The sequence below is a fragment of the Notolabrus celidotus genome, chromosome 13 (genome assembly GCF_009762535.1).
Source record: "Notolabrus celidotus isolate fNotCel1 chromosome 13, fNotCel1.pri, whole genome shotgun sequence".
NCBI lineage: Eukaryota > Metazoa > Chordata > Actinopteri > Labriformes > Labridae > Notolabrus > Notolabrus celidotus.
In genome coordinates, this window is record NC_048284.1 from 18,856,422 (window position 1) to 18,872,061 (window position 15,640).

At 39.9% G+C, this 15,640-nt stretch overlaps 1 protein-coding gene across 3 annotated transcripts; it reads right to left on the reverse strand.

Moving 5' to 3' along the window:
* Positions 1 to 581: 581 nt before the first annotated feature.
* LOC117824081 lies at positions 582 to 15,226 on the reverse strand. Of its 3 annotated transcripts, none has more exons than XM_034699465.1 (15): positions 14,913 to 15,167; positions 12,267 to 12,326; positions 12,012 to 12,132; positions 11,756 to 11,859; positions 11,388 to 11,660; positions 11,194 to 11,287; positions 11,034 to 11,101; positions 10,885 to 10,950; positions 10,542 to 10,697; positions 10,379 to 10,447; positions 10,047 to 10,166; positions 9,860 to 9,919; positions 9,617 to 9,697; positions 9,280 to 9,394; positions 582 to 594 (listed from the first exon to the last, which is right to left on the reverse strand). In XM_034699465.1, exons 3-15 carry the CDS (start codon positions 12,130 to 12,132, stop codon positions 590 to 592), a joined length of 1,332 nt encoding a protein of 443 aa, XP_034555356.1. In that variant the 5' UTR covers positions 12,267 to 12,326; positions 14,913 to 15,167; the 3' UTR covers positions 582 to 589. The 3 variants fall into 3 exon arrangements, with proteins under 3 accessions (XP_034555356.1, XP_034555355.1, XP_034555354.1); XM_034699464.1 differs by lacking the exon at positions 582 to 594 and adding an exon at positions 900 to 926; XM_034699463.1 differs by lacking the exon at positions 582 to 594 and having other exon boundaries at positions 934 to 9,394; positions 14,913 to 15,226.
* Positions 15,227 to 15,640: the final 414 nt, after the last annotated feature.

The window sequence follows — 15,640 nt, forward strand, 5'->3', positions numbered from 1 at the left end:
TTACACCCTATTTTATTATTGCTTCGCAAATTAATTTGTAAAGTTGGTTGAATCTGATTTATTTTCATTATTTTTATTATCAACTTACATTTTTAAGGCTCAATAACTTTGAGGCACTTTAATGTACAATTTCACCAAACTTTCCATGTCATTGCCGAGTAAAGCAGGGCCCCGCAGGGAGTCGAACCCCGAGGTTGTAAACAGTAAACTGTAAACAGTGGTCCGCACCCAGGGCCTTTTGCTTTTTTTGTGGCAAACATGAAAGGTAAAGCAAAACCCGCATTACAAACAGCATACAAGTGTTATCATTTAATTTTAGGGCCTAATACTATTTGGTTATTTATGTGAAAAATTTTGTATCTGTCTATTATTTTAAATGTCATTAATAACATCCATAACGTACATGTTTATTTATAAATGTTATACCTACAAAGCTGTTGTAATGCAGGAAACGAAACCTTTTTATACTATGCTATCATAAAACGTTATACTAACAGATAAAAAGAGAAAGGCATGCAAATGTTTTTTTGTTTTTGTTTTTTTCCTCAACACTAAACAAATACTAATACACTGCTACCATAAAACATTATCACACTATAACAGACAAAAAGAGAAAAAGGCATGCAAATGTTTTTGGGAGTTTTTTTTTCTTTTTTTTCTTAGCACTAAACAAATAACATCACACTAACAGACAAAAAGAGAAAAGGCATGCAAATTTTTTTTTTTTTTTTTTTTTTTACCTTAGCACTAAACAAATAACATTATCACACTAACAGACAAAAAGAGAAAGGCATGCAAATTTTTTTTTTTTTTTTTTTTCCTTAGCACTAAACAAATAACATTATCACACTATAAAAACAGAAGAGAAAAGGCATGCAAATGTTTTGTTTTTTTTCCCTTAGCACTAAACAAATAACATTATCACACTATAAAAACAGACAAGAGAAAAGGCATGCAAATGTTTTTTTGGAGTTTTTTGTTTTTTTTCCTTAGCACTAAACAAATATTATCACACTATAACAGAGAAAGAGAAAGGCATGCAAATGTTTTTTTTTGTTTTTTGTTTTTTTTTGCCCCTAAACATGCAGACTATGCCATACCTACCCACAAGAGTTAACCATAAAAGTTAAACCTACCAAAAAGCTCAATTTCACTACAAACCTGCAGTCATCAAAAGTCTCAACTACTCTGCCTCATCACTTGGATCAGATGTACTTCTAAAACAACAAAGAATCCCCTCATGGTCACTAAAATAAGTAGGCCACACTACTGACTGTACCTCGTACTGTGTTGTTTTCACATACACATGGTCAATAAGTGTGCCTCTCTCTGTGGTGGGTTGTGTCACTAGCTGAACAAATCCCCTCTCTGCAACAAAACTGCAGATTGATGATGACTTCAAAATGTCATCATTGAAATCTCCCATGACAGCAATAGTGTTACTTAGTGGGTTAAGCCAATCAAGTAACTTGCTCAGATTCTCCTTAAACAAAAACATGGGATACGATGGCGGTCGATAAATGACTGCAACTAGTATGTCAACACTGACACACTTGTAAACCAAACACTCCAAATTCACATGTGGCACTTTGATTATGTCAAATGCCACATTGTCTGCACTAAACATGCCAACACCACCATGTTGTTGGGCTTGCAATGCTATCAAAGCTGGGTGGTCACTTCTGTACGCTTCACTCCGAGGACAGTTCAGGAAACTGTAACCACCGATCTTTACATTTTCTAATACAGAATCAGTGGGTAACCATGTTTCTGTTACAGCAATACAGTTAGGCTGCAAATGCTGTGTGCACAAAGCTAAATCTGACACATGTAGACTTAAACTTTGCACGTTCATCAAAAACACAGTAAGTGTATTTGATGTGTGCCGGGGTATGACATCAACCAAGAATGGAGGCATACTCTTAACTGCATCCTTGATGTCATCCTTACAGTAAATTACCTTCTCTCTAAAGTCTTGAATGATCAAACCAGACAGACTTCTAACACGGCTTAAGGCTACATACGCCTGTCCTGCAGTGAAAACCTTTTTCAAACATACTACGGCACTGTCGACAGTCAACCCCTGCACTTTATGCACCGTACAAGCCCAAGCAAGTTTAAGTGGAAATTGTCTTCGCAATCCACCTTTGTTCGTCACCCTCTCTTCCTCTGGGTCAATACCCGTAGAACCAACCAAATAAACAGAAACACCAACAGATTGTTTCCTCCTCTGAGCACCGACCTGATCGTCATCAAACTTTACAAACACCGTCTTTGGAAAAGCACCATCAGTAGAAGACACTATGTGAGTAACAATACCGCACACACCATTAACCAGACCGTCCAAAACATCTACATTCTTACAGAGCATAACACGGGCATCTATCCCCAAGGGAAGTGTTTCCTCTAAAGATGTGTTATACGTTCTGCTGTGATGTCCACTAATCAACTCTAACTTCCCTGTTTTCTTGCTATTCACATAATCCTGTGCTTCAATCTCAACATATTCAGGACAAGTCCTGAATAGCTCCTGAATGTTATGCTCATTTACTTGTCTGTTTGTCGGAAATATGTGCAAAGCTGAGCTGACTTCACCAGTTTCACAATGCTGCAGTGTCCTAATGTCACTGAGCAGCATTGGAGTCTCTTTAGACCGAGTTCTGACCCTGTTCAACAACTCTGCAAAGACTGAATCCTGTTGCCTAACAACTGTTGTTAATTCAACAACCTTAAACAGACTGGACCACAAGTTCACACCCTGATCATCAACATACAGTGGTTTCCCTTTAACGGGAGGCAACTGGAAAAAATCTCCCACTGCAATCACACTCACGTTACCAAACGGAGCAAAGTCACCAGTCTGTTTGATCTGCCTCAATCTACCATGAATATAAGCCAACAACCTGTGATCTACCATGGAGATTTCATCAATGATCAAAATCTGCAGATCACACAACTTAGCACGCAGAGAATTGATCTTCTCTTCACCCAGAGGAGTGTACGGTAGGCGTACATTCACTCCAATGCTAAACGTGCTGTGAATAGTTGCTGCATGCAGATTGTATGCAGCAATCCCTGTAGGAGCAGTCAACAAAACACAAGTGTTGTCCGGATGACGACATGCCGGTGACAACAACCTCATAGCCTCATACTGAATAGCCCTAATCAGATGACTCTTACCGGTACCAGCCCCGCCGGTTACAAACACGTGCAGGGGATCTGGCTTTTTCCCATTGACCTTCTCTAAACACCACTGACGAATCTGGTAGAAAACAGACAACTGTGTCTCATTCAGAGACCTAACCAATGCCAAACCATCAGTTCTGCTCAAAACATTACTTCTTTTCTCTAAATGACAGATCTCTTTGCTGCTAACTGCCAAATCTGGAATGTTTTCAACATGCTCCTCTACTACCTGCTCTGTCTCATTCTGCTCTTGCAGACTCTGTAAACGTTCCAGTTCCTGCTCTGGACACAGCTCGCACCAGGCATCCTCTAACACAACATTACTGTCAACTTCATGTTGGATATCATCCAATTTATCACCTTCCATCTCAAATCTGCTTCTATTCAAATCAACAACTGACTTCACCGAATGCCTGGATCCATCACTTAACCTCACATGACCATTCATGTAAAAATCCTCACACGTCTCACAGTTCTGGGGTTTAAGCTGTCTATCAACACGATGGGGAAGAAACAACTGCAAAATGCTCTGAAAGAAAGATTCTGGATTTTTTGTCTCAGAAAAGCGCGCGTAACGGACAACCGCAGGTTGTGAACGCGTTCTTTTTGAGACAAAACCAAAATCTTTCTTCAGTTTCACCCTATTCTGACTCTTCTCATTTTTGCTCAGAACACGATATTCTGAAGCAAAAGTTGCCAAACACATGTCTTTAAACTCGCTATCATCCGGCCTGTTCCTATAGCGATCCACTAAACTAGTCATCCACATGTCTTCTGAAGTAAGACCCTGTGATGACGCTGCCTTTTGTTTTAACACATTTAAAGGCAGACTCATCTTCACAACATTTTCCCCTGTTGGGACAAACACAACCTTCCTAGAACACTCCTTCAGGTGCATGCTGGGTACCAACCTGTACACCGCTTCCTGACTCGACACATCTCTGTTGTGAAGATAAACACTGCCTAGATTCTTCAAAGCATCCTTGGCACTAAGATTTTTGTCCTTAGCTGCTTCTCTCTGAGCATTCCCTAACAACAGCCCTATCTCTCTCTCTGCCTTTGAAATATAAGAGACAATGTAAACCACACATGCATATGCATCAACAACATACTGAATGTCCATGTTGGCATTCCAGCATTTCAAAAGTGGCTTACTGTACTGATTAACCCACACTTCATTAACCTCTCTTTTCAACACGACATGTGTATTCCGACTAAAGAGTTTATAAGCTCTCTCAAAAGCTCTCTGAGTGATCCCTAAACTCTCAAACAACTCGTCCAAACTACCAAAGCTTCTATTCTCATCAGAAAGAGCCTTCTTCACTGCTGCCAAAATGTCTGCTGCGTGGTCCCTCATCCTTTTCTCACTGTCCTTATCAATCTGACTTTTACATGTACACACAGCCGAACTACCCGTCTTCTCTACCTGACACTTGCACGTCTTCTTTAAATCTTCTAAACTTTTACCACGAGCTATAAAAGTCCTACCTGAAGCTGGCCTGGGAAAATTAAAACGACAAACCGTTTTATTCTTCTTACAAGTTTTAGAATGTCGCTTTGAATGTTGCTGCACTGACTTAACAATATCCAACAACTCCTCATCCTCTGACGGCAGCTCACATGTTACATATTTATCAATGAATGCAACAACTTCCTCATCCGAATCTTTATCAATCTTTGGGGCATTCTCAATCCAAAACAAACTATGAATGTGTGGTGAGCCACGCTGCTGAAACTCTACCCTATGAAAGTAGTCCTTGATCTTACCTATCGGCTCAGCTGGAGACATCAGAACCTCCCTGAGAAAGCAATGCCAACGAAAATCAAAAGATCTGGCTGCTGTGACGGGATTTCTGCGCAACAACTCACACCTATCTGCCCACTCTAACTCTTCAAATGTCTGTGTCCTACCCTCCTGTTTCAAAATACTATTCAAAAGATTTTTCCATCGCATATCAGCAGATGAAAAAGAACAAAACCACGTAGGAACACCTAGCTGCCTTACACAAGCCAATAAATCCTTCTGAGCTCCCTGCCAAAATGCTGGAGTACCTCTAATAGGTTTTAAGAAACGAAAGCCATCATCAAACTCCAACAACTGCTTCAAAGACTCTTCATTTCTTAACAAATCCTCACCTACTCTTTGAGACTGATGACCTCCTTTCCCTTTCCGTAAGGCTATAGACACTTTGGACACTACCTGCTCTAACTCTGACATGTACTGGGCGAAAAAGATGTACTCTACATTGCGTGCAAACCGACCATCTGCGTGTAAAATACGGTTATTTAAATAACGTGACAATGTTAGCCTATGCTGTCTACTCTCGTGAAATGTATTGCAACCATCTGGAAACAACACTGGAAAAGATTTCGCTTCATTTGCCTCATCAGACAACAACCTAATGGGACTATTTCCCTCAGCTGGAGCCAAATTCAATGTATCATCAAAATACTGATCTAATGCTTCCTGACCTAAATCAACAGGCATAAGACAAGTGTCCTGAAACATACAATGCTGCTGTCTGTCATGCAGCTGCTCATCCTCAGCTTCACCTGTAGCTGCATCTGGACTCTCTACATTAGGAACACTAACCTCTGGCAAATCTTCTTCTTCTTCCCTACAAAACTCATTAAGCCAATCGTCATTAAACTCTACATCTTCATACAACACATTAGTCCTCTTCAAGTAAAGCAAAGCTTTCCTGACATGCATCGTATCCACAAACTGATACTCATAATGCCCTTTGTAAGTCAATTTACGCTTTAACTTCACCCTCAACAAAGACCCTTCCATATTGGAACGGGGCAGCAAATTGTCTGTCTGCACAATGTTAGCAGGGACACAAGTTACCGGTCCATGAACACCATTTTGCCCACCTTTAGGCAACGCTAACATCTTCATAAATGGAATGTGCAAAGCTATCAAATGTTGCTCCAAACTATTCAAACACACCAACTCTGGAGGAATGGGATTAAGTCCCAAATTATTAACTGCACTTTCAGGTGGGACTTCCCCTTTATTAATCTTTAAATGACAGGTATAGCAAATCCACATCTGACCTCTCTGTGAATCTAACAACTTACAAGGCATCTCACAGTCCTGACTACATTTATGCAAGTAATCTTCTGTCAAACACTTATCTGCTATCAAAGCTACTCCTCTCTGTTTGTTGTAATCTTCCTTTTTACAACTTAAAACCTGATGTCTAAACAATAATCTGTGGCAGACACAACAAACATAATCTGGACCATCCTCTACTTTCTTTAAAAACTGTTCCATCACAAAATCAAACTGTTCTGCCTTTTCTTTCTGATTCTGCCTCCTCACTCTGTTACCTGCTGCAACACTCTCCCTATGCTCTGAATTACCATGGTACTTCCTTTTACTCATGGCTTTTACACGCTGTCTATGCAACTTATCTAACCGATACTTGCATTTACTTATTCCTTTGACTCTCTCTCTATGCAAAACATTCTGTCGATATTTTAATTTACTGCTTTTCTTGACTCTCTGTCTATGCAAAACATTCTCCTCATAATTTAATTTACTTCTTTTCCTAACTTTCTCTCTATGCAAAACATTCTCCTCATAATTTAATTTACTTCTTTTCCTAACTTTCTCTTTGTGTGTCACATCAGTCTGGTATTTGATTTTACTTCTTTCTACACTTCTTCTTTTTACTTTCTCCCTATGTAACACATTTTCCTGGTATCTAAATTTTTTACTGTCTTTTCTTCTCTGACTATACCGAAATTCCTGGCATTTCATTTTCTCATCTAATTTCCTCTTCCTTTTCAAATACTTTGATAATGTCCTAAGCTGGGGCTGTTTTGTAACATCACCTTCTACATGCTGAACGTCTAAACTTGCAGCTGAAATCGAAGCTCCCAAACAAGCACTCTCTTTCCCTTTACGCTGTCTAATATTGTAACCTGCCATACAAGACTCGTCCACTCTGCAGTAGCCATAGCAACCCTGAATTTGAGGCTGTTGAACACAAACAACAGTCTCATAATGAGTATCATTACAATGTTCTAAATAAATTCCCTGATTTGAAAACTGTCTATTCCTACAACTATATTCAAGCCAGCCACCCTGATGATAAGTAAATATACTGACACCTAAACAATCTGCTGCTGCTTGAATCTCTACCTCTGTAGCCCATCTGCCAACATACTGCATTTTTGACTTCCTAAGGTACTCTGCCACAGAAGAAAACTCACTCCTCAAAAGACTCTTGTACTTTGCTACATTACTTTCTAACTGCTTTACAACTGCAAGTCTAACTTTCCTATGGTTCTTTTGAGTACCACTAACAGCTTGACTGACTGCTCTGAAGAAACAATTACCGTCACCCTGTATACACTCGTTTTTACACGGCGCTCCTAACTGACCAACCTCTGAAGAAACTGCATCAACTATCTCTGACTCCACGTTCAACTGTTTACACAACGCTTCTGAAACTTCCCTACGAAGAGGATTAAACTGCAGTCCTTTACTAGCCACATCACTAACAAACACAACATCTGAATCATCACTCCTTTTCAACTTCTTTGACAGAAAACTTTCTGCTGACCTCTTGCGCTTCTCTGCCCTCACACTGCTGCTACAGCTGACTGCTGGCTGACCACTGGACACCTCAGAGACACTGCTTCCAAACACGCTCTTTCTGCTTTCTACAGTTAGTGACTGTCCTAATGACTTATCACCGTCAACAACTAACCCTGGGAGAGACACACGAACACCAGCTATCTCAAACTGCTTGACACCTACTGGCAACATGCGTGACAACTTGCATATGTGATCATAGACATGATCAATGCAACTGAAATACACAACAACACTCTTCCCGTTACCATGCAACATTCCCTCAGCACTACGAGCATGGGAATCAACCACTGCATACCGTCCACCCTGATGAACGATAGCACAAGTGCTACCCTGCACTGTCAACAGACATGTGTCATATTGAGTGAACATGTCTATCAATCCCCTTTTCAAGCTCACATGTACACCTAGCTCAATAGTGGGACCTTCATCCACACCTACCAGTCCACTTACAAAGTCACCGTACTCAAAGTCAAAGCTCTGCCCATCAACCACATGCTGTTTGGGCAGATCAGGAACACAAAGAAAGAGTGATACTTTATCACTGATCAAGTTGTTCTTCCTTAAAGAGGCATACAACTTGTCCCCTGACACGACCACATCATCCAAGGTCTTTGACTGCCATGAAAACACACTGTCAGTTGTGTGTTTCGCCATTCCAACGAGGCTTATGGCCATACACTGAAATCCTCCAAACTCAAACTGATCATCTCCCTGATGAAAAGTTCCCTGCACTGATCTCACATGACATGCAGACCTGACTGAGCTGCTCTCCTGAACCTCACCTGCAACTTGCATGTCATCATCACTGTCTGCAACCTCTGAAACAGTCTCAACACAGAGTCCAACATCAAGTGGCTTAACAGACATGCTGGCAACAACATACGTCTGTGCGTTGAAAGACTTCTGCAGCCCCCTGATGTGAAACATCAGGTCGTTCAGGCATGTGTTAAACACAGCCACAGATCTGCTGCAGCTAGGATCAGAACCACTGGCATCACGTGTGCTGCAGTCAACAACAACAATGTAATCTTTGTGTTGTATCACTGCAGTAGCAAGACCATCAACACCAAAGAGACACATGCCATCCCTCAACAACAGATCCTGCAGCTTCTCAGACACAAGTGTGTCCTCCCCTGGTGGCTTCACTACAAAGTACTCTGGCCTACCAATGTCAACGCTCCACTTCCCTCCAAAGACTGTGTGCTTCTCAATAAGCGTACACAACTCCCTTTCTCCGGCTGGAACCTTCTTACTCTCCTCAACCAGAAACTCCACCAACTTAGTCCCTTCTGACCTGACCTCGTCTATGTCCCTGCCACGCCATGTACACACAGGTGCAATCGTGTGTTTGATTGCAGCCACAGCACTACAAGTGAGCAAAGTATTCACGTCAGAGTACTGACCTACAAAACTACTGCCTGAAATTAAAGGTGGGGGCAACTGCTCAGAACACATGCAAACTGGAGCTGCAACACTCTGACCTTTGACGGGCCTTTGAGTGCGATGGGGGCGGGCAGGACCCTCCACCGGCGCAGCCTGGTCGGGGGACTGGACAGGGGACTCGGGGGACGCTCCCACAACACTCGGAACCGCCTCCTGATGAAAACAAAACAAGTGAATGAAGGGCAAGGACAACAAAAATATAACCTCAAACACACTTGATGAAATACAAATCAAATTCTTACTTTTAAAGCTTAAAACACAAAAGCAGGCAGGTGATTAGCAAACGACAGAGACCAACTGCTTCAATCTGAAAACCTTGAATTATCAGAAAATATCACATATGATAAATAACTTGAACAAAATAAATCCACAAACCTCCGCCTCCGCCGTCTCCCGCATGAACGTAGTAGAAGTGACCCTGGCTGTCAAATCTACCACGCTAGGTACTGCCTCCGCCTAGAAAACATACATGCATGAATCAAGTGTTTTTCTGCTGTTTAGCAAACACTACCTAGGAAATGGCATTACCATGGATACAACTCAAACCTATACATCAGACATTTAGAGTCAAAGTATTGTGTGTGTGCAAAAATAAATACCTAAAAACATAACACTTACCTGCCGGTCGGACCGACTCCTCTTGGAGGCAGCACTCCTCCTGCGCTCCACAAAGGCCTTCTAATGAAAAACAAATCAAATGTATTGTTGACATATTGCATTTACACGTTAAAAGCAGTTTGGACTGTTTTTGATTTAAATATGTCTGAAGGGAGAGACAGACAGATAGAGATTCCATGATTATTACCTGCTTGCCCTCTGGAACCGCGGTACCAGGGAGATGAGATGGCACAAGCTTGTCCATCTCATCCAACAGGGCAAAGCTAAACCAGACTGGGTTTAGCGGGATGGTACACTCCTTCACCACCTGTGAAATTATAGAGCGCAGACACTTGTTGAACTCAACTCTAAACAGATACAGTTATCTATAAACACTGGAATGATTCAAAGGCTAAGTGAGTGCATTTTTAATGACATAATTCCTTCAAACCATGTAGTATATGCCTGCTTTGAGCACCGCAGCTGACTACTCCCTCCCAATCTACCAACAATTATAAACATGAAGAAAACATCACAAACCTGCTTCTGTACCTTCCTTCTCTGAGGAAGCACACCAGAGGACCGGCCAGGCTCCCCTGATGAGTTCCCCTGTAACAAAAGAAAGCATAGTTTGTGTTAAGTACAATAGTTGTGTTTCGCAGACATATTTTAACATCTTAACCCCACAATGACAGGGCATTACCTCTTTGCCCCTTTGAACAGTGCGCCACACGAAGGGGTTCACCGGAGGACGTGGTGGAGTGTCCTCACCCTTCACAACAAGTTTTGGCTTGATGCATGGTGCTAGTGGTCTGAGGGGTGCTTTCACAGCGGGGGGTTGTGGCACTGTGTCAAGTGTCTAATGATGAGATAAAAAAACATTTTCACAAAGCACGTCAGTTTCAAAAAAGTTCCTTAAGAATTACACATTACAAAAAACATGTAAAAAATGCACACAATTTGAAAAATACAAAAAATAAAATGTAATCTTATTATTATTTTTTTTTAAATCTAATCCAAACAGATATATTTATAACATAACTTACAACGTAAGCAGCCTGCCACATCAGCTGTGATAGCACGCTCATGCCCTCAGGTTCTGACAGGTGAATCTGTAATATATAAAAAACATTGAATTTTAAACACTTGTTCAATAAACTGAACTCCTCACATCAAAATTACATGTTATACTTACGCCATCTCTAGCCCACAGGTCTGTGTTCTCCAACGGAAAGTGACATGCCGTTGGAAAATACCGCACACCTTAAAAATGGAAATCATATAATAACCATAAGTAATTGTACTTTCACATAATGTCAAATATTACACAAAATTGTATATCAGAGGTCACATACCCAAGCGGACACAAACCCTATGGAATTCCTGGCGCAGCAGTTCTTGGTACTGCTGGTCGCAGTTGAAGCGGGGGGGGAAATCCACCACTACAACCTGAAAGGAATATAACAAAGTGTATATATATTTGCAGATCCATACAAATTAAAAAAAAAAAAAAAACATTCATACTTTTAAATTTAAACTTAAAGCTTACGTTGGACCACCGATTGCAGGCAGCATTCAGAAGCTCGGTGAAGTCGGCACCAGCATCTGAGATGGTCCTGGAATGTGTGAGGTTGTTGGATGGGGCCAGAAGACAAACTGCATCAGGAGTTCGAGGGACGTGAGCGTGCACAAGCTCAGCCCTCAAATCATGAGCAGCGCCCCCGGGTGTAGACATGATGCCAAAGGAAAACCTTCCCTCTGGCATGGACACGTGCCGGTCGGCGATGGCACGAAGGTGGGAATCACCCACAAGAAGAACAAACTGGGATAGCATACAGAAATTAAGTTTTAGTTTGATTGCAATTTAATATATTAACAGCTGTGGTAAATATATACATAAATTACATCTAATATTACCTTCTTGTCAGGAGACTCGGGCATAAACACCAGTTTGTGCTGCTTCCCAGACAGCGACGAAACTGGCCATTTCTGCACGGGATGGCGGTACCCAGTACCATGCCCTATTCATAAAGACAAACAAATTCAACAAATTTAAAGTAAAAACGTCATACATCATTAATACATAACAGTTCAATGTTGTATTACTCTAAAATGACTTTAAATTACACAGGAGAAAAGCAACAAAAACCTCTAGATATGGTTGACTACTCACGTGCACTGGCATTGCTGGAGCCATAGGGACTGGCGTTGAAGCGTTCAACGCCAGCGCTTCGCTGCTCTGCCATTCGCTTCTTGGCTGCCAGAGAGCGGCGATAGGACTTACCACGAGGCATCTTAACACGTGTGAACACAAAAACAGAAGCACAATAAATCAATCACAGCATTTAAAATTGTGTATCCAGCTAGTATCTTTTTAAAATGTATCCATCACTACACAAAAAAACATTTAATAAAACCGGTAACTAACCGTGCTTCGCACCAAGTCCTGCTGCTCTGTGGAAGAAAGATGGGACTGTCTCCTGTCAGACTGCACAAACACAAAAGGACAATTAATTTAGACTTGTTGAGAAGCCAAGCTTACTACACATAAACTTCAGAATAAATGTCCAAAAATATATATAAAATACTCTTTTACACAAGTGCACAGACAATATACACACCGAGCTACACACAGAGACACCAGTATACAAGTACATTTATATTGGTTCAGCTTTCTTTACAAAGAAATTCAAAAACAAAGCACAAATCAGTTCTGCTTCATCGTGTCCTCACAGCTACACAGCCTCTCACAACACAATTGCTGGGGGATATCTCAACAACAATAATTATCACAATAATTTTTTTCTCAACATAAATATTACAATTGTACACTAAAGATGACCATGGTTTACTAATAAATCATATTCTAAATCAATTGTCACACAGCAGTTACACAGCTGATCCCATGTCCATGACAACAGCTAATGAGACTTGGAGAGACACACACAATCACCTTTTCTCAAGTCTTACTTTACTGTTATCGCCTCTAAATTCTTTACTTATACTACTACTATTGTACTATTCCAAGTGCTTTTACTACTTCCACTACTTTAACTACTTCAAGTACTCCTAGTACTTTAACTACTTCAAGTACTCAAATAATTTTACTACTTCAAGTACTCAAAGTACTTTTACTAGTGGAAGTAGTAAAAGTACTTGTAGTACTTGAAGTAGTAAAGTACTAGGAGTACTTGAAGCAAAAGTACTTCTGTGATGCATTCACTGCACTGTGGGAAAACATCACTCTGCTCATAACCCTTAGGAATCTTAAAGGGGAGTGCACAACTCATAATCTAGTAGTCTGAGTTTGTCACTGTTCCTGTTAATGTCTGAATGTTTCAAAAAAAAAAAAAAAAAGAAAGACATTTTTGAAAATAAATAAATCATAATCTAGTAGTCTGTCACTATGCAGCCTTGCTGTAGGTAGCTTTAAAGCCTTTTTCAAAAACACAGCGCTGACGCCACATGTCTCACGGTTCTGTCTGTCATATGTAGCGCATTGTATTAAAAAAAAAAAAAAAATTTAAATTTTTTTTTTTTTTTGGAAAATAGATAAATCATAATCTAGTAAAATAATACACAGTATGCAATTTAATATATATATATGTTTGTTATAAAAAAAACGAATTATGTAAATAAGCTCATTCACAATTCTACATGGTGTGTAATAGGACTCACTGCTTTTAACTAACAGGTTCACTTTTAATTAAGGCTTGAAACAAGAATCGCATCATGCTTTACTTAATATAAAACCACCACGTCATTCCAAATTCACTGAAAATACATGAAACTGTCACAATGCAGCCTTGCTGTAGGTAGCTTTAAAGCTTGAAAGACATTTTCAAAAACACAGCGCTGACGCCACATGACTAACGGTTCTATCTTTAATATGTAGCGCATTGTTATTAACTTTTCAATTCAGTTCAATTTCAAAAGAATAATCACAATCATGCTTTACTTTAATACAAAACCACCATGTTGTTTCAAATTCAGCTGTTAAACTGCAAGCCCGGCAGCCTTTGAAGCTTCGGCGCCATGAGCGCTGACGTCACGTCTAACGGTTCTGTCTGTAATATGTAGCGCATTGCATTTATTAAAATTTAAAAAAAAAAAAATTTTTTTTGTTTGGGGGGAAAATAAATAAATCCTAATCTAGTAAAATAATACACAGTATGCAATTTAATATATATATATATGTTTGTTATAAAAAATGTAGCGCATTGCATTTATTTAAAAAAAAAAAAAAAAAAAAAATTTAAATGTAGTGCATTGTTTGCACTTTAATTCAGTTCAACTTTAAAACAAGAATCACAATCATGCTTTCCTTTAATACAAAACCACCATGTCGTTTTAAATTCAGCTCTGCACCTGCAGCAGGCCCATCAGCCTTTGAAGCGTTCGCGCATTTTTCAAAAACTCTGACGTCATGCCTAACGGTTAATGCCACTGCTTTGAACACTTTTCAATTCGAGTTCAACTATAAAACAAGAATAAAATCACGCTTTAAAGTCTATACAAAACCACCATGTCATACCAAATTCACAGAAAATACATGAAACAGTTACACTGCAGCCTCGTTGTAGGTAGCTTTAATGCTTGAAAGCCATTTTTCAAAAATACAGCACTGTCACATGCCTAACTGTTCTGTCTGTAATATGTAGCGCATTGTTAACACTTTTCAATTCAGTTCAATTTTAAAACAACAAGAATCACAATCATGCTTTACTTTAATACAAAACCACCATATCGTTTCAAATTCAGCTCTGAAGCTACAGCATGCAGCAGGCCTAGTAGTCTTTGAAGCTGCAATTTCAAAAACTCTGACTTCATGCCTAATGGTTAACGGTGTAGGCCACTGCTATGAACACTTTTCAATTCGAGCTCAATTTTAAAACAAGAATAAAATCGAGCTTTTAAGTCCATACAAAACCACCAACCACTCTAAGTGCCTGCTAAAGGAGCACACCTAAAGCTAGCACACCTAGCTTGCATTAGCTTCATTAGCTCTTCACTCGGTCACTCATTGGAGGTAGCACATAAAAACACTGCAGTTAGCATTAAAGCTGTTACTCACTGTGTGTCCCAAAGGTCCAGGTGAAGGGATAAAGGTGCACAAGTCGTTGGAAGGTGGAAAGGCTTTAGAAAATCGAGTGAAAATCTCCGTGTATATCAGATGGGGTCGCTCGGTAGCTAGCAAAAAATGCTCGCTCTCAGGCTCGCTCTGATACACGCAGCTGTAGGTCCTGTAAAGGAGTACCGGTCAGTGACGTGACGCGCCGTTATATACCAGCGCTGCTGACGCTGCTGACTCAGCAAAATAAAACGTGCAAGCTGATAGGCTCCCTCACCTGAAGTCTGTTACACAGACATTCATTTGGTGAAGCTCCTGAGAGGAAAAAGGAACAGGAAACTCGAAACTTGAAGAGGAAAATGTCAAAATAAAACACCCGAAATAAAATAATACCTTTTATTTCTGAAAAGAATTGGACTTATTGACAAAATGACAAAAGTGTGATTAGTATTATCATATAATATGAAATTAGGGCATGAAATACAGTATTGTGTACGCTGTGGTTTCATTAATTTGTACAATGATATATGCATTATGTCACTATAAAAAATAATAATTATTAAATAATAATAATAATAATGATAATAACACAAAACAGAAATTAAACATGTCTATCCCCGTTCCTGCATTAACTCATCTCTATAAACATTTGCTCATATGAATAGTGTCAGAAAATTACATGTCCTAGAGTTTTTCTCCAATCAACTCCTTCATCGCTCAGCATAAAGTAG

Bases quoted from the DNA above. Each gene is read 5' to 3' on its own strand.
- LOC117824081 (XM_034699463.1), bottom strand. From the start codon at position 12,132: ATGCCTCGTGGTAAGTCCTATCGCCGCTCTCTGGCAGCCAAGAAGCGA. The intron at 11,860-12,011 runs GTGAGTAGTCAA...CTTTATGAATAG, and splicing joins CTCCAGCAATGCCAGTGCAC to GGCATGGTACTGGGTACCGC. The intron at 10,167-10,378 runs GTTTGTGATGTT...ATAATTTCACAG, and splicing joins GAAGGAAGGTACAGAAGCAG to GTGGTGAAGGAGTGTACCAT.